Genomic DNA, 18,523 nt, shown 5'->3' with positions numbered 1-18,523 from the left:
CCACGTCGGCGCGAGGCTACAAAAAGAATTTCCGAATGTTGCTGACGCAAGGGGGATATTCACAAGGTGAGGAATCCACAGGCAGATATTGTATCTACCAGAAAAAGTGTTACCGAAGGTAAGTAACTTGTTCTTCCGTGGCGGAATCCTGTTTTGTCTTGTTCATGTTTATTTTCTGCAATTGAGATGGACTATTTTAATGGACCCACAGGTACATCTTTCATGGAAATGATATTCTCCAGCATTCTTTCAGTGGGTTATATAATCTGCATCCTCCTAGTAGAGTATATGATCTGGGAGTTTGTCAATACCAACTCCACAGCACCATAATGGCTTTACTGAAATCTGGGAAGTTTGATATCAAACTTCCCAGCACATTAAACCCACACTGATGCCAGTGTGGGATTAAATGAAAAATACACTCAGAGGACATCTTATAGATGCCCCCTGAAGAATGACCTAACTCTAGGGTCCTGGCTGACTGGCTGCTCATCATATGCCACCCCTAGAAATGTTTCTGGACCCCCTGGGTCGAGAGCCTCAAGCTCTTGGGTCCTGAAACAAAGCACATCATGGGCAGAGGTGCCAAGCCTCCTCCCCCAGGATGGGCAGGGTCTACGAAGGGGAAGCTTTAAAAGCTTGCCACCCTTGTGAGCTGACCCAGCCATTTGCTGCTGCTAGCAACTGCCCCCCACCGGTTCTGAGCCCCACTTTGGGTGGGAGAATCTGACGTAAAACTAAAATGGGAGGAGAGGTGTGCCCACCTTTGCCAACCGCACCCCTCAGGTGGGGGAGGAGAGGCGAAGCACAACTCTGTCCCCGCCATCTTGAAGATGGGGGGGACTTAGGCAACCAGAGTAATGCTTATGCCCCCCCTCCCACTGAAGGGTGGCCTAATAGGGGGTTTACCCACCCCAAGGAAGGAAGCCATTGGTTCCAACCTGTACCTACCTGAAACACCTTTAAATTTAGTATTTAGGGGCAACCCCAAACCTTACCTCCTCAAATAAGAAGACAGAAGAAGAATGACCGAAGAGCTGCTGGAGGGAGAAGAGGAGGACACAAACTGACTTGGCCCCTCGCCTACCGTCCAGTCCCTAACTCGACTAAGTGCAACGGAATCCCAGTGTGTCCTGCAGCCAAAAGCCCCCTACAACCTGGAGGACCTGCTGTGCCTTCCCTTAAAAGACTTTGTCTCTTGTGAGCACTGATTTGCTCACCAACAGTATCTGGCTCAGGCCACATCCATGAGTCTGCCCCACTCTGCACCCAAAGGCCCGAGTTTGAGTGATCCCTGACCTACCGCAAGTCTCCTGACGCCTGCAGCCCCTTTCTGGAGGATCCTCCCGGACCAAACCCCCCCCCCTCCTCCCCCGATCGGAGCCGGTAAGGAAAACTCGACGCCAAAAGACACCCCTACATCCGATGCCCCACGGCCTTGGGTGGCCCAACCGACTGTGTGCCAGCATCCCTCGACATCCCAACTTAGCTCTCCCACCAGTGGTTTCCTCCAGAAGATCTTTGTGCCCGCGCCTGCAGTGTTTTGTTCTGAGCGGAGCCTCCGATTAAAACCATCAGGTCTCCGGATGTCGACCCTGTGCCGCTGTGGGTGCACCTTGTGTGCTGTGTTGGATCCCTCTTTGCCCTGAGCTAAACCCTTGGAGCTTTGCTCCCATATTCAAGTGGCATGCCCGTGAGCAGCCACTAACCAGTGTCCCCCTATCCTCCATTGGATACCATTGGGCCTCAGCACTCTGCACCTGGCCGACCTAGTGCCACTGAGGATTTTCTTTGAGTGCATACTTGGCCCTGGGGAAACCCTGGTCCTAACCCCAGAAATCCAACCCCCAAGACCGAGTACTTAACTTAAAACCGAGAACCTTATTTTCTCCCATAGGACTGCATTAACTGCTTTTTTGTGAAAAAAAGTTCTAAATGTGGAGTTGGAAATTGTATTAAATTGTTTTTTAAGAAAAACGGATTAGCCTTTTGTGCAGGAAATGTCCCAGTGTGATATCTAGTCATATCACTCTGAGTAGAAAAAGTAATCCTGAAAATTTATCTGGGAAGTAATTTCAACTGATTCTGAACATTTGACCTACGTGTTACAAAGTCAAATGCATTCCATTGCATTCAACTGTATCATCCTTTAAAAATACTATTTTACTTTCTTGCATTAAGTCCTGCTTGGTTCTAAAAATAAAATGCAACTTTTTCAGGCAGTTTTAGTCTTCGCTGTCTCCCCTTCACTACACCAACAAAGTCTCACCTGAGAGTATATGACGACCCTAGAACTTAGATATTCGAGAAACCCACAGAGACTTGGAGGAAACACTTGGTCAGGCATGGGTATAGACAGGGCATAGGAGCATGAAGGGACACTAGAATAAGGGGTAAATTAAAACATTTCAAGAGTTTTGTTTATTGAAAATGTTTTGTTCATCCTTTTCGCAATGTTAGGCAATTGCAAACCATTCATTTGTGGGAAATAGCATGAACAAAGAGGACTGTAACCGTAATGACCATAGCATACATTTTTCCTTTGCTACTTCCCCTGTGCTGGTATACCTGTCATGCCACATGCACTGAATCTGAACTGAATGATCTGTTTCCTTTTCAGGCCATAGGTTGAATGTCACAGCCGAGAATGACTGCCGAAGGTTACATTGCTCTCTGCGAGATCTGAGTTCCTTGCTGCAGGCTGTTGGACGGCTTGCTGAGTACTTCATTGGAGATGTCTTTGCTACAAGATTTAACGATGCGCACACAGTGGTGGAACGGTAAGGATAACATTCAGCAAAAATTCCACCCTAGCTGAGGTGGTGCCACACACAACCTTTTATTTTTGATGGCTCAATAATAACTCATTTGATTTGTTGAAGTAGTAATCCTGACTTGGCAAAGGCTTTCATTCATGACATTAGTTCTTTGTGAGTGGAATCTTGGTCACTACTCTACAAAAGTAAGTAAATTGCTTCCTAGTGAGACATTGAGAGACCAGTCCGACTTAAACTAGAAGGGTGTGCACTGGAAGTTACTGAGAGTCCAATTGGCACCATGAAGTCTGTGGAAGGAGCAGCAGATGTAGATAGAAGAGGATGGTATTTTTAGGGGTGGGTTTGAGATTAGCAAGAAGTAGAAAAGGTTTGTGAAATCGAAAATGGACTGGCTCATCAGAATCTAAGGCTGTCAAAGTAGGTTCTAAACAAATGGGAATGAGAACAGCTTAAACTAGGGTAATTAAGTGGAGCAGCACCACAACTAAAGATAAAGACCATGAAGTAGACGTGGATTCTAAAATGTGCCTCGCAGAAGATGAGTGGAAAACAGCTATGTAAAAAGGGGATGTGAAGTAAAGAAATCTTGTAAGTTTGAGCAGTCAAAAGGATAGGTTTCCATTGAAGGAATGGATTGAAGTGAGCAGATTGGCTTCATAGGTGAGGGTGGGCATCTGGTCTAAAGAAATAGAAATAAGACCCTTAGCAGCATGTTAGGAGCACTGTGGGTAGAAATGAGAAAGTGATTGTAGCTCCTGCACGGCAAAAGCTGTATTAACGAAAGGACAGAATCAGTTAAACAGTAAGAACTGTCAAGGGAAGATGAGATTGAGACACAATCTTTAAAACTGTGTTCACAGTAGGCCTTGTTGACATAATTCCTAAAAGCTCATCTTTTTTCCTGCAGGTTGGTAAAAGGAACCCTCTATGGATCCCAATGCAAACTCTACAGTATTGAAACAGCGGTACCCACTGTGCTAAAACCAGACCTGTTGGATGTGTGAGTACAGTTTTTGGGAAATTTGGCAATGATGCACAAATGTAAACGTTTATCATATGTTCTGCTGTCACTGAGCCAAGGCTAGCTTTCATTGTAGTGCAGTTACCTTTACAAAACTAAATCAGTTTTTAAGACAGATGGAGTTGTCACTATGGTAATATTTGTATCATTTAGGGTTCTTTTGCGGTCCTTTCACATCTTCAAGCTTCCAGGAATATAGTGCCAAGAGAAGTTTCTACATTTTCTGTCCGTTTTCAAACTATGACTGGGAGGCTCATTAACATTGTAGTTGTGGAAATGCTGTACTGGGGAACGTAAAACAGTTGCTTCCAATGGAATTGCTCATTCGCATAATTATACTGTGAGTTTAATGATTCTTGATAGGAAAATGCCCAACGTCCTACCTATTTCAGCAATAGATGTAACTTAATAAGTAGTAATATGTGAAAAAGTAAATAAAGCCTTATATTTTATACAAGAACAAATGCTTCTGTGTGTTCAGGTTAAGTGAGGTGGCCCCTGTCTCCTTGTTCTGGTCATTTATTCCTAATTATTGCTGCTTGGAGCTTTGAAATGTATGCTACTTGTTGATTGTTGTCACTTTTCTCTCAAGATTATTTCAACTGACTACTGCAATTAAGTTAATAAGCAGTTCATTTTGGAGCAACTATTTATATTGTTTGTGTACCCATGCTCTCAAGGGGTTATGAGGTTGCTCTTTGTTATTACAACGTTCAGGGGAAACTGGCTGACTAACTTAGCCCAAATTTAAATGGCCCCGTTGCCACGGATAGCTATGGTCAACAACAACACTACACACATTGATTTGTTAATGCTAGCTCAGAAACACTATTTATTGGTATATAGATTTGCAACTTTTTTGCTTTCATGGCTACATTCAAAACATCATGACGTTCTTTATTATTTCATGATGGGTCCTTGCAATACTGTTTACATTTTTGTCGCTGCAGCCCGCTCTAGATGTTTCTGCATTCTCTGTTCTCTCGCATAGTCTTTTTCTGTAGTGTAAGTCCTCTCTTCAGAACTCGGTTAAACTTTGTGTTTAATAAAGCTAATCTATCTATAGTTATGTCATACCAAACTGATCAAGAAACCGTAAACAAAAACTGCAAGTGTGCGTTCATAAAATTCCCTTGAATAGCCTCTCAAATAATTCAGAGGGAGTGAGCATCAGCCTAGTCCCAAGTTTGAACGCTTCTGAACCAGTTGCTCCCCTTCTTCAATTTCTTTTAGACTCAAAATAGAAAGTTTTTATGTCCCTTCCAAAGTATTTAATCTCCATATTGGTAAGCACTACAGTCTTGAAGCTGCTTGATGACTTCTGAAGTTATTCTGGCCTGACCATATCTACCTAGTGTTGGCCGCTTTTTACTGACTTCCATTTGATGAATTCATGCTATTAAATTCCTGCTACATTATTTTTTTTAACCATATTTTAGAAAATCCTGCTACATTATCTAGCAGATTTAGTACAAATGTGCACCACTTGACTTTGTTTGCAAAACTTACATGCTATTTTCCTGATGTCCTCATCAGAATGGCTTCTTCCTGTTCTGTTGTTTGACTATTCAGACAAGGTAGCTGTTCCTTCCCTGTCATTACTTCCAACATTTAACAACTCTGCACCATCACCCGTAAAATAGACCACCATGGAAACTTCTGAGAAACGTTGGTGTTCAGTTCTTGTGCTAATGGACTGCATCTTGTTTTTTCATATTCTCTCTCTGCCAAGAGCCCATCTGGTTGGTGCATACTGTACTGTACAAATTTCCAGAATAAATGAGTCGACGCACTTGTGGTGCTCAGTCACTTAGTCACTGTGTGAGTGAGAAATTGAAATTTCTGTTTAGGGTGAGATGTTGACATACAGTCCCTTTTAAAGTTTCTTTAAAATGGCCGTAGGCAAATTACATTTCTGACCCTCTCTTTCCACTTGCATTTGGAAGCTGTATACATCATCTGGTAGAGAGTGTCCTGGATTTGTTCTAGACTTAGCTGCACTGCTGGAACTTAATATTTACATTCAGGATCTTAAATATCCTCTTGGGAGGCGTGAGACTTGATCAGTCTACCTGTCGTGTTCATCTTGATCTGATGCCTGAGATGTATCATGAACATTGTCCCTACTAGTAACTAGAGGCTGTGTCATAGACTCTTTCTGACATAATATTTTTGTGTGGGACAAATCTTCAGATTGAGAAAGTCCGTGGCCTTGAAGCAAGGTCTGTATGGGTGCCAGAAGCGGAACTTCCAGCTGTGCTGTATGTAATCTTCAGTACAAGTCCTCCATCATCATCTTCACTAAATGCAAGAAATCCATCAGCACTTGGACCATTGGCAAAGCTAAAGATTGAGAAATATCAGTCCTTCAAATCTGACCATAATAGTTTTGCTCCTGGTGCAAATTGTGGGTCAAGACCATGGAGGCATTCTGCACCTGAAGCCACGCTTGACAACATGCTGTCATTATCAAAATAAATGTTACTTATCTGACATTTGGTCAGATAAATGCACTAGAAGTAGATTCCTAAGAATAGTCCTCTAGAAGATGTAGTGGAGGCTCTAGAGTATTTCTAATTAGAGAAAACAACGGTAGTAAGAGTGGCATAGTCCTTATTGGTGTCTGTGGTAATGGTGTAGTGACAAAGGTATATGGGCTGTTGATGCAGTAGTTGTCAATGTAACCCCTGTTGCGGCTGTGGAAGATGTAGCTGTTATTGCCCTCTGAGATGTAATCTTTACAGTTAACGGTGCAGGAGCTGCAGACAAATCCAATGCTGGTAGCGTGGTGGTCAGTGGGTGCATATATGTTGTTGACTGTGCTTTCGCTGGCAATGGTACCTTGGTCAGTAAAATTAGCTACTCCGTTCACTAGTCCTCATCAACAGAAGGGTTTTTGTCAGTGATGACTGTGTAGTCATTGGTGGAGTCGTCTGTGTTGGTTAAGTCATCAACCATGGATGATTTGTTGACAATAGCATCTCCGCTCTGGGAGTAGACTTTCTTGTCAACTGTGGTACTGTTGCTGATGACAAGTCTTTAAGTGCTGATCTCGATGAATATGTCTCTATAAACTCTTTCCCTGGTGATGAAGTACGTTTCACAAATTTTCTGTCCTTTTTAATGCTTTCCTTCTACAGGGAGTCTCCTGAGGTTGAGGATGTTACCTCATCTTGACCAGAAGTTTGTCTCACCAGGGCAGGGACAGGGTCTCTTAGGTTGGTTTTGGCCCCAGAAGCTCCATATGCAGGTGTTTCCACTTTGTCCTTTTTAGGATTCAAAACGTTTCCTTTAGCTTTCCCCATGGTGACTATATTTAGAAGACCCAGCAGTCTATAGTTCAGTGCATCTGGGGAACATGTAGCTCTTCCAGTTTGGATCCACTCATTATTTGGTGGCTAACAGGAGTACTAGCTGCACGTCCTCTCTGTGCAAAGCGCAAGATGATTGGATCAGGAACACAACAGGCAATTGAAAAGTGAGTAAATTGTATCAACATCTCTTCATCTTTGACAGATTGGCGTAGCCATAGAAAGTTCTACTTCAGAGTCCCCCACTGGCAGATACCTTTTTTTTATTTTTTATTTCACTCCGAGCGTTGCAACCTTATTTGTAGGAACAAAACAGTGTCCTAAAACATTTTCAATGGAGAGTAGTACACAAGAGTGTAGTTTGGTGCTCAGATTAATCTTACTGCCCTTAATCTAGCTAATCCTTTGCCCACAAATCACAGCAATGGGAGCTCCCAGTTGAATCAGCCTTGCTGACAGGATCTTTGGGACTGGGTTCACCATTGTGAGGGAACTCTCCAACCCCAGCTCCAACACCAAAGACGTCCCACCTTCGCAAAACCTGTGCGACTTGCTAGCCACCTTCTTCCACGGCAAGATCGCAGACATCCACAACAGCTTCAATGCCACGTCCGCCTCGACAACCACCGAAACCTCCGCCCCCACGACCACCATCATCACCAACCGCCTGCTCGCCTGGACCAACATCACCGACGACTATACCATCAAGACCATGAACATCATCCACTCAGGATCTCCGTCAGACCCATACCCACACCACATCTTCAACAAAGCCAGCACAGCCATCGCACCCCATCATGGGAAGGCATCAACATCTCCTTCAAGACGGCAACCTTCCTGGAGAGCTGGAAGCACGCCGAGATCAAAGTCTTACTCAAGAAGCCCAAGGCGGACCCCAAGGACCTCAAGAATTTCCGGCCCATCTCCCTGCTCCCATTCCCGGCGAAGGTCATCGAGAAGTCCGTCAACAAACAACTGACCCGCTACCTCGAGGAGAACAGTATCCTGGACCCTTCCCAATCCGGGTTCTGCAGCAACCACAGCACCAAAAATGCTCTCATTGCCGCCACCGATGACATCAGGACCCTGCTAGACAACGGAGAAACAGTGGCCCTCATCCTTCTGGACCTGTCAGCCGCCTTAGACACGGTCTGCCACTGCACACTACGAACATGCCTCCATGACGCCGGGATCCATGAGAAGGCCTTGGACTGGACCACCTCCTTCCTCGCCGGCAGAACACAGAGGGTCTGTCCTCCCCCCCCCCCCCCCCCCTTCCGCTCCGAAGCCACCAAGATCTGCGGCGTACCCCAAGGCTCACATCGCTCGACTGCACGACCTCCACATCATCGCCTATGCCGACGACACCCAACTGATCCTCACCAAAGACCCCCACACCGCCAAAACCAACCTCCACGAAGGAATAAAGGCCGTCGCCGAATGGATGAGTAACAGTCGACTGAAGCTGAACTCGGACAAGATGGAGGTCCTCATCCTCGGATCCACCCCCTCGGCCTGGGATGACTCCTGGTGGCCGACCACACTGGGAACAGCCCCAACACCCACCGACCACGCACTCAACCTAGAGGTCATCCTCTACTTTACCTTCTCTATGACTAAGCAGGTCAACGCCGTCTCTTCCTCATGCTTCAACACCCTCCGCATGCTTCGCAGGATCTACAAGAGGATCCCCACCGAAGCGAGAAGAACGGTCACCCAGGCCCTCGTCAGCAGCAGACTGGACTACGGAAACGCCCTGTACGCAGGAGCCTCGGACAAACTCCTGAGATGGCTGCAACGCATCCAGAACTCTTCTGCACGCCTGATCCTCGACATCCCTCACCGCAGCCACATCACACCCCACCTGAGAGACCTGCACTGGCTCACCATCAACAAGAGGATAACCTTCAAGCTCCTCACCCACGCACACAAGGCACTCCACAACACCGGACCAGCTTACCTCAACAGACGACTTAGCTTCTACACTCCCACCCGCCATCTCCGCTCCGCTGACCTCTCCCTCGCCATGGTCCCCCGCATCCGAAGAGCGACCTCCGGCGGCAGATTGTTCTCCCACCTCGCCGCCAAGACCTGGAACACACTCCCCACCCACCTACGGCAGACCCAAGACCTGCTGACCTTCAGAAGACTCCTCAAGACCTGGCTTTTCGAGCAGTAGCAGCACCCCCCACCCCCCCAGCGCCTTGAGACCTTCACGGGTAAGTAGTGTGCTTTAAAAATGTTATGATTGATTGATTGATTGGGTTCTGAGGCGGATTGTGTTTCTGGTCAATCCCCACCTAGTGTCAAGAGTTTAGAAGTGGACCTTGTAGGAAAAGGCCTCTTTTTGTCGTGATCACCCCCCACTTGTTGCTCACAATACTGATGTTTTTTTACCTGAATGCACTGGAAGTCTGCTAACCAGGCCCCATACCAATGCTCTTTCCATTAATAAGGTAAACTGATACAAGGGTGCTAATGGTGTGTGCCAATTGTAAATCCCTAGTAAATGCTAAGCTCCGGTACCCAGGGCAGGGATACCACAGAGGGTCCATAAGGATTGCAGCATGTCTTATGCCATCCTAAGGAACCTCCTATAGAAATTGGATGCAGACTGCCATTGAAGGCTGTGTGACATGTTGCAAACAATGGTGAAAACACTACATGGCACACACCCCTGTGTACCATGCCATGTCACTGCATATGATTGTGGCGCGGTACCAGAAGGGGTCTGAGACTAGATCTGGGTAGGTAGGGTTTTATTTTGGTTAACGTCTTTTTATATCTGGTGGTGAGTCTGTCTCTTGAAAATCCCCCTGGGTCCGTGGTGGCAATGACGCATTCTCTGCTTCTGATATGTTAGGACTGGAACCGTCTTCGGTGGTCTTTAGGGCTCGGTGACTTCTCCTGGTTCTCTGGGTGCAGTCCGGTCCCACCACATGGAGAAAACGAAAAGAAACAGGCTGTCAGGAACGGGGCTCGATGTCTGACACCCAAAAGGAAACCGGGGAAGTGAGGGGACACCTGTGATATTGTGCTATACAGGTTTAAACACTTATCTGTGCCTCTGTGACAGGGTATCAGTGAGGGACGGGAAATATTTACACTGCGGTAGAATAGATGGGGTTACTGGGGATTGTCCTTCGGATCCACACACGCTAATTACTGTGTCGAAGAACCTCGCCTCCCGACCCAACCCGCAAACTTCCTCCGTACCTGCTGAAGCCACACTCCTCCCTGGAGAGTGTGGCACGGCGCAGCGTGTATCCGTTGGCCTCCTTGCTTTCTCTAGTCGTCTCCTCGTCTCGCTGCCCACGATACCACTTCCTAGTTCTCTCCTCTGCTCCCAACTCCTGCGTTCGAATTCAGCCGGGTGACGTCACACACCAAGCAATCTCCTTCCTGGGTTTTGGCCACTCCAGAGTACGTGTCGTCATCGAGGGGAGGAGCGTAGTTCTCCATGCTGTTCCAGTTAACACCTTCAATGCTACAGTGATTCTTCTTGGATGCTGCACTCCCTTGAATCCCATTGTTCATGACGAGCTCAGCTCGTCATGAGCACACGAGCAGTGTACTGCATGACGAGCTGAGCTAGTCATGAGCATGGAAGGGGTTAAAGGAGCAGGCGTCCTCCCGTCCTTCTAATTCCGACCAGGGATGGCCTCCAGTAATGCTCCAGTCATTCTGGTTATGGGGTAAAGAGGGAGGGGACGCATGGTCAGCATTCCACCAGTCATAAGAGGGCGCTCTTCTCTCTAGTGAAACGGGCATCGTTTTACAATGATATATGTAAGTCAACCCCACAGCATGTCTAATAGCCCTAAGGCAGGGTGCATTGTATCCTGCGCGAGGACATGGTTGCACAGGCATATATGCCCCTGTGACTGGATGTTGCAGGTAAGCCATGTTACGGTATGTACTGGCCAATGGTCATAAGTTACCCAGAACATAATAGCTTCACTGAAACATATGGTGTATACTGATTCCAGTAATTAATTTATTAAGACATGCACCCAGAGGGCACCTTAGAAGTGCCCCCTGAAAACCTACCAACCTCTAGTGTGATGGCGGAGTTGTGTAGTCCAGCCTGCCACCACAGACCAATTTCCGACCCTCTGCAGGTGAGAGCCCACGCTCTCTGAGGCTAGAAACTATGCCTGCTCCAGAGGAAGATGTTCACACCTCCAGCAGGATGGGTAGTGATTTATTATCTGGGCCAGGGACTTCAAAGTTCGTGCCGCCTTTGATATGCAACCCCGGCTCCCCCCAGACCTGGGAGATGCCACCCCCGGCCCTGAAGCCATTTGGCACAGGTGTGAAATTTGATTTACGGGGAGGCTTGGTGCACTACCAGGCCAGTCACACCCTAAGGTGGGCTGCCTGATATGACCCACGAAAGAAGAATTCCACCATCTTGATTTTAGTGGTATTAGGAACTCTATGACCGGGTTATAATCACTCCCCACAGTAATTGGTCATATGGGGTTATAGTGACCCCAAGGATAAGTAGCTCATTGTCTACTACCCTTCACTCACCTTAACACTGCAAAATCTAGTATTTAGGGGAACCTCAGACACAAGAGAATCAGAATCGACTGACTCTAGAAGGAAGGCAAAGAAGAGCTGAAGAAGCAAAAACTGAGGACCAGCGACTGACTTGGTGCCAACCCTGCCAGTCTATCTGCTTCTCCCAACAGTTTTTTTTTTAAACCTTTATTAGTGACAAAATAAAGAGAACACAGCTTCGTGCCTACAACCTGCGTCTACAGGCCGGCAGCTATCAATGAAAGAATCATGAGTGTGTTTACATCTAAAAAGGAAAGGCAATAGTAATTTAACACAGCATGCCGCCTACAACCCTGCAGGGCCGGCCGCGATGTAAAGTTGATATAAGCCGTTGAAGGATGCCTTATCAAGCCAGTAAGGCAACACGATATATACAATCAGTATATACTTGAGGTTTCTTTTATCATTTATAACAAACTGAAACAAGCATTTACAATGCAATGGTTTCGTCTTTGGAAAAGTTAGAGCTATTGGCATTGCTCTTGACATTTCTTTTTTTTTTTAACTTATAAATAAATGGCATTGTTATTTACATTGCCAACAGCTCTCTCAGCCCACACAGCTCTCTCAGCCCACACAGCTCTCTCAGCCCACACAGCTCTCTCAGCCCACACAGCTCTCTCAGCCCACACAGCTCTCTCAGCCCACACAGCTCTCACAGCTCTCACAGCCCACACAGCCCACACAGCCCTCACAGCCCTCACAGCCCTCACAGCCCTCACAGCCCACACAGCCCACACAGCTCTCACAGCCCACACAGCTCTCACAGCCCACACAGCTCTCACAGCCCACACAGCTCTCACAGCCCACACAGCTCTCACAGCCCACACAGCTCTCACAGCCCACACAGCTCTCACAGCCCACACAGCCCACACAGCTCTCACAGCCCACACAGCTCTCACAGCCCACACAGCCCTCACAGCCCTCACAGCCCTCACAGCCCACACAGCTCTCACAGCCCACACAGCTCTCACAGCCCTCACAGCTCTCACAGCCCACACAGCCCACACAGCTCTCACAGCTCTCACAGCTCTCACAGCCCACACAGCTCTCACAGCCCACACAGCTCTCACAGCCCACACACAATGCAACGGTTTCGCCTTTGACAAAGTTAGAGCTATTGGCATTGCTCTTGACATTTCTTTTTTTTTTAACTTATAAATAAATGGCATTGTTATTTACATTGCCAACAGCTCTCTCAGCCCACACAGCTCTCTCAGCCCACACAGCTCTCTCAGCCCACACAGCCCACACAGCCCACACAGCTCTCACAGCCCACACAGCCCACACAGCTCTCACAGCCCACACAGCTCTGACAGCCCACACAGCTCTCACAACCCACACAGCTCTCACAGCCCACACACAATGCAACGGTTTCGCCTTTGACAAAGTTAGAGCTATTGGCATTGTAAATGACAAATTGTTTATTTATGTGTTGGTTTTGAAAACAGATAAATAAATGGCATTGTCATTTACAATGTCAATAGCTTAATCTTTCGCAAATGCGAGACCTATTGCATTTGCACCAACACACACAGCCACACGCACACAGAGCCACACACACACACACACACAGAGCCCGCCCCCCGCCCCCCCTCCCCCCTCCCACCCCCCACCCCCATACGTTCCTAAGAGAAGACCAAAACATGCCAGAGAAGTCTATAACATCACTGGTACTCGGTATTGGTAAGTGGTAACAAACACAAATTCTAGGGTCAAAAGTAACAGAAGGCAGACAAATCACTGTTTCACTATGAATGTGTATAGTCGAAAAACACAGTGTGTAGTGAAATTTTAATGGTTAAGATGTGGTGTAGAGAGGACTAGGCAGAATGGGGTGCACACAAACTAAAACAAAGGTGCTTATTAGGGAAAGGTTGTGTGTGAACACGTGCAAATGTGCACTACAATTAGTATAGGTGATAGCAGATGGCGCGCTGAAGAGCTCATGGGCGCCTATCAACTGTGGAGATAATGCGGAGCCGTAGGGCATGGGCACTCACTGGGCACGTCCACTCCTACAAAGTCGCTGGTAGGGGGAAACTCCTGTGTGCACAAACATAATTATGCATGTACAGTATAACAAATGGCACGTAGGAAAGGCACGTGGCTGTAGGGTGCGATCTGGAAAATGGCAAAGAGACAGTACATGGGCATGAATGCGGATAGGGAAACATGCAGCGGTGCAGTATGACGAATGACCCAGGGTAGAGGGAGCGTGAATGACGGAGACAGTAGCGGAGCAAGGAATAGAGATTGTGTGGAAACAGTAACGGCGCTGTTAAAATTCACATACATGTAATGACGGGTGGTGAAAGAATGTAATACTGGTGAGTCTGGTGTCGCGTACCTTGACAAACTGTAACAGCTAGAGACGGTCCGAGAAGGATATCTTTAAAATTAAAATAAAGCTCTGGGTGAAATAGCCGGTCGTGGCAGGACGGGTAGGTCCAAAGGTGGAGCTGCAAAAACGGAGAGGAAGAGTTAAAGCAGCTACCGGACCGGAGAACCAGCTCACGGACCGGAGAACCAGCTCACGGACGGTGTAGTAAAAAGAGGAATCCCACGAGTAATGTAGGGAAGTATTCATCGTACGAACAGAGTATGCAGGTGTGGTCTCTTACCTTACAATAGGTGAAGGAATGCACGGGTAATGTGCTCCACTCGAACGTAAGTCCTCATCCGGGTAATGGATGCAGATGGGGTAAAATTGGGTGTGTATATACAAGATATGCACTGCCGTGATACAGTTGGTGCATAGGTCAATGGGGGGTATTAATTGGTGAAAGGATAACAACTAGACCGGTAATCGAGAAAGTGATGAGTGGGTCTCAATGTGCGCCTGCGCTAAAGAATAGAGGCAGCTCATGGCAATGAACGTTTGTCGGCCGAAATGCGGGAGGGTCAATAATATGAACGAGGGACAGGAGGAGGGGACTGGACGAGAAACGGCGAGGAGAGGGTCTGTGCTTCAAAGGCCTTTGGGACATATAAGTATTTAGCCATGCAGCACATTATCCTGGGTGCCATAGCATCTACTGTTACATCATGTGAAAAGCAATATGCATTGTACTATCCATGGAGAGTTTGCATCCATGTGCCTAAGAGAGCTGTATATTAAAGTACCCGCTCAGGTGTCAGATAAACTGTCATGTGGTATTTGTTTCCTGCATCATGTGGCTAAAAGAGAACATGCACTAACAGTGTAACAATAATAATACAAAGGAAAAATATGACACCCAGTGCTGCGATCCAAACCTGCTAAGCACAGCTGCACTCTTACCCAAAACATTCACCCCTGCGCCATCTAGGCCAATGGAGTGATAGCGCAAACTCGACCCAAAGGTATTGAAGCACTTTAAAAATAAAAAATCCACAGCAGCACTGCTGTCAGTGCCCAAGATCGCCTCCAAAGACCCGTCTGGATCACAAGAGCACATTGGAAGGGGAAGGAGAGGTAGTGGGAAAGTTTATGGAGTAGCTGAGTACTGTCTGGGCCATTAACACCCCAGTCCTCCAACGCCAGTGACAACTGCCTGTTTGTGCACTGCCTGTGCCGATAAAGGCATATTCGGTTTCCACGAGTGACAACATACGCTGCAGCAGTGCAGTCCATCTGGCCGCATTAGTGAAAGCGTAGCCAAAAGGTAACATAGTCGGGGACCGCACGTCCAGTCTGCACCAGTAACAGCACACCTGCCTTCACTAGTGACATCACACTTTTTTGTTGCAGTGTTTATATAGCGTGAACTCGACCCGAAGGTATTGCAGCTGGATCAGACGTAAGAACCTTTGCTGGCACACCTTTCCACTTTGCATTCTGGTATTTGTGGTCCTATATTTGAATGGACACAAACACGACAAGCACCAGAATGCAAGTAGAGCTAGATTAGCAACTCATGTCGGTTACCGGGCACCGTGAGACTCAGGAGGAGTTTGTTATGTTTTATATATTTAGTTTAATGAGATGTCGGGTTTGCTGCTGTGCATTGTTTGTTACATCGCTAGTAGCTGCAGGTGACTTTGAACACGTGGATACCATCTAGGCGCTCAGTAGTTTGCAACAGCGCATGAGCTGGTGTGAAGTCACTACTCGGTAACTCTGATACTTTGTAACCCGGAACAATGCAAAAGCAAAACACAGCAACCTTAATTTTACTACACGGTAGCAGCGGATCAGTGCTTGATAAATGCAACATAAAATTAAAATAAAAAGCTACACATTTTGTTTTAATATGGACGTTACTATTTGTCTAACAAAGTTAGAACTGGGCCCAACGATTTCATGCTTTCTAACATACGTGAAATGTTCTAATCTGCATCCGTCGCCAGTCGCAAGGTTGTGTAATTGTTTCCAGACAGTTCTTGGTTCATAAAGGCTGCTCAGAGCAACCATATGTGGGCGACATCAAAGGCGGCCGAGTGCAGCGATACTTCGGAGGAAGGCGGGAGGAGGGGGGCGTCCTGCACCGTATTCCTGCTCCCCCGCCCGTTAATAGCTCGTTCGGCTGAGATGGAGGGGCTCGCTGGGCACCTTCTGCCGCAATTAACGCTCAGGCTGCGATACCGATGGCCTCCACTGATCTTGCCTCAGGCCCGTCGCGGCTCAGCGCTCCCGTACCTGTCCTCCAGCGGGCCAATGTGCGCTGCAGTATAGGATCGGGTTACCCCGGCACAGACGGTGGCCTGCTCCCTGGCACAGCCGCTGCAAGGTCGGGACACACTTTGCAGCATCTTAAACAAGCTACTGCCCGGCCGCCATCTTCGCCGAAAAGACGAAAACAAACATTGAAAAAAAAAAAGTAAACCTGCCCACCGCTGCAATGACGATCGGAAAGGGGTGGAGAGGGAAGAAATCGCGGGAACGCCCACGAATCTGGTCCGGCCATGACGGACAGATCTCTGTTCCAATGGCTAGCCTCCATTTATGGAGCTAGCCAATGGAACAGAGGGGCGGATTCCAAGCCACACTGTTTCTAACATTAGATTTCGCCTGCGCCGGAAAGCTGCGCAGTGCGCAGCTCTCGACGAGGCGAAACCTAAAAACCAACATAAACTGTTCCCTCCAATGATTTCCCACCATACTCAGTATGTGGTGTAAAGGATCTTGAGATGGAGAGCTGTAGAGCGGTACCTTGTATGTCGAAAATTGACCCTCGTCAGGGATAATGTTACTCAGCACCCGATGAACTCTTCTAGCTGACATTGGAGGGAAGGGGGGGGGATTCCATGATCCAATCTGTGAGGTTAACAATGTGCAACGTCCTTGGATGCAGTGCTACTAATAACATTCTAGTGTAGTGTGTAAACAATCTGGTAGTGAGGACGAGCGGCACATCAGCCATCCGCCGGGTAGCTGACGCTGGTAAGATATATGGTCTAGTCTCCGACAATCTCGAAGGATAGTACAGTGTCCCGAGTCTTTCGCCCCAGGGCCTAACATGCAGGCTGATCTATAAGTGGAATGATGCACAAGGGGGGAGGTAGCCCGCTAGGCTCGGCTAACTGGATATCTGGGTCAGGTCTGAGTAAAGGAGACGGGTTAGTTTAGCTTGTTTCTCTGTGACTTCCCGCCTCTGACGAATCCTCGCCCTGCTCACAAAGTAGATATGTAGTGAGGGGGCCCCATAGGTACTTAGGACGTGACTTATGTGGTGAAAGTTCAGCATAATTGTGCAGTTGATCCTGCCAAGTAGACCTCGTGTTCAACCATATCTTGAATTTAGGCGCCCGACCCCATCTACATGCCACATGGCGTTTAGCTAATAGGAGGCCTAGCGCGAAAAATTTCCTATGTGATTTTATCGCTGGAGCCGATTGGCCCAGTAGGGCAACGTTAGGACATGGAGCGATGTCCACCCCGATCATGTCAGACAATGCCTTAAATATCTCATTCCAATACGCCGCAACAGCAGGGCACGTCCAAGCCAGGTGGAAGAAGTCTGCACCTTCGCTCTTGCATCTTCGACAGCTGTCATTGTCTCGAAGTCCGAAGCGGAACAGTTTGGCAGGGGTGTAGTAGAGTCGGTGTAACAATTTGAAATGAATCAGTCTGAGACGCGCATTGCCTGTTACATAGTTGGTGTGCGATCAGCTTTCTTTCCATTGTTCGTCCGACAACGGGACGCCTAGATCGTCGTCCCAATCACGTCGCGCTTTTAGTGGTGGGGGCGATGGAGCAGCCGGCGCATGTTTATATAGCATGGATACAACATGTCTCGGGGTGTCTGTTTGTAGGAGGGTATGTAGGGGCGCCATAGTATCCGGCTCATCAGGGAAACTGGGAGTGACCGCCTTAACATTTTGACGAAGTCGAATATAAAGGAACGTATCCATCACTGAGGGGGTGTTATCCCCAAAGAATTGAGCCGATGTTCGAAATTGCCCCTGGAGGTATAGATCGCCCCACGTATGGATCGCCAGTTTCGTGAGCATTTTACGGCCGATCTCCTCACGGGAGACACGTAGTCTGGGGTCATGCGCCAGGGGCATACATGGTGAATATAGAAACTCGACCTCCATGTGATCCGCTAGGCGCTTCCAAGCCTGTACCGTACAGTCAACCGTGGTTGGGTCCCGGTCAGTGACACGCTTTGCAGTGTATAAATATCCCGACGGTTGTACGGGCCTCATATATCCGTCCTCCACCGCCAGGTGAGCCATGAAGGGAGGAGGATGAAACCAGTACGCAACAAAGTGGCCCTGGGCACAGTCATAATATCGTTGAAAGTTTGGAACATTAAACCCGCCTTGATGATAAAGTAACATGAGTGTCTTCAGACTGATCCTGGCCTGTTTGCCACCCCATATGAGCCGTGATAATTGGGAATTGAGGGCGCGGAAGAAGT

General features: G+C 47.6%; 1 protein-coding gene across 2 annotated transcripts in view; it reads left to right on the top strand.

The window, feature by feature from the left end:
• Positions 1 to 18,523, top strand: part of XPO6 (exportin 6) — an 824,334-nt gene that overhangs the window by 445,183 nt on the left and 360,628 nt on the right. For both annotated transcript variants that reach the window (XM_086941189.1, XM_086941190.1), the window contains exons 13-14: positions 2,621 to 2,780; positions 3,685 to 3,777. In XM_086941189.1, coding sequence (XP_086797315.1) covers positions 2,621 to 2,780; positions 3,685 to 3,777 — 253 coding nt within the window. The remainder of the gene's footprint in view (positions 1 to 2,620; positions 2,781 to 3,684; positions 3,778 to 18,523) is intronic.

Source organism: Lissotriton vulgaris, chromosome 10 (genome assembly GCF_964263255.1).
Source record: "Lissotriton vulgaris chromosome 10, aLisVul1.2, whole genome shotgun sequence".
Taxonomy (NCBI): domain Eukaryota; kingdom Metazoa; phylum Chordata; class Amphibia; order Caudata; family Salamandridae; genus Lissotriton; species Lissotriton vulgaris.
This window is presented reverse-complemented; position numbering and strand designations above follow the sequence as displayed.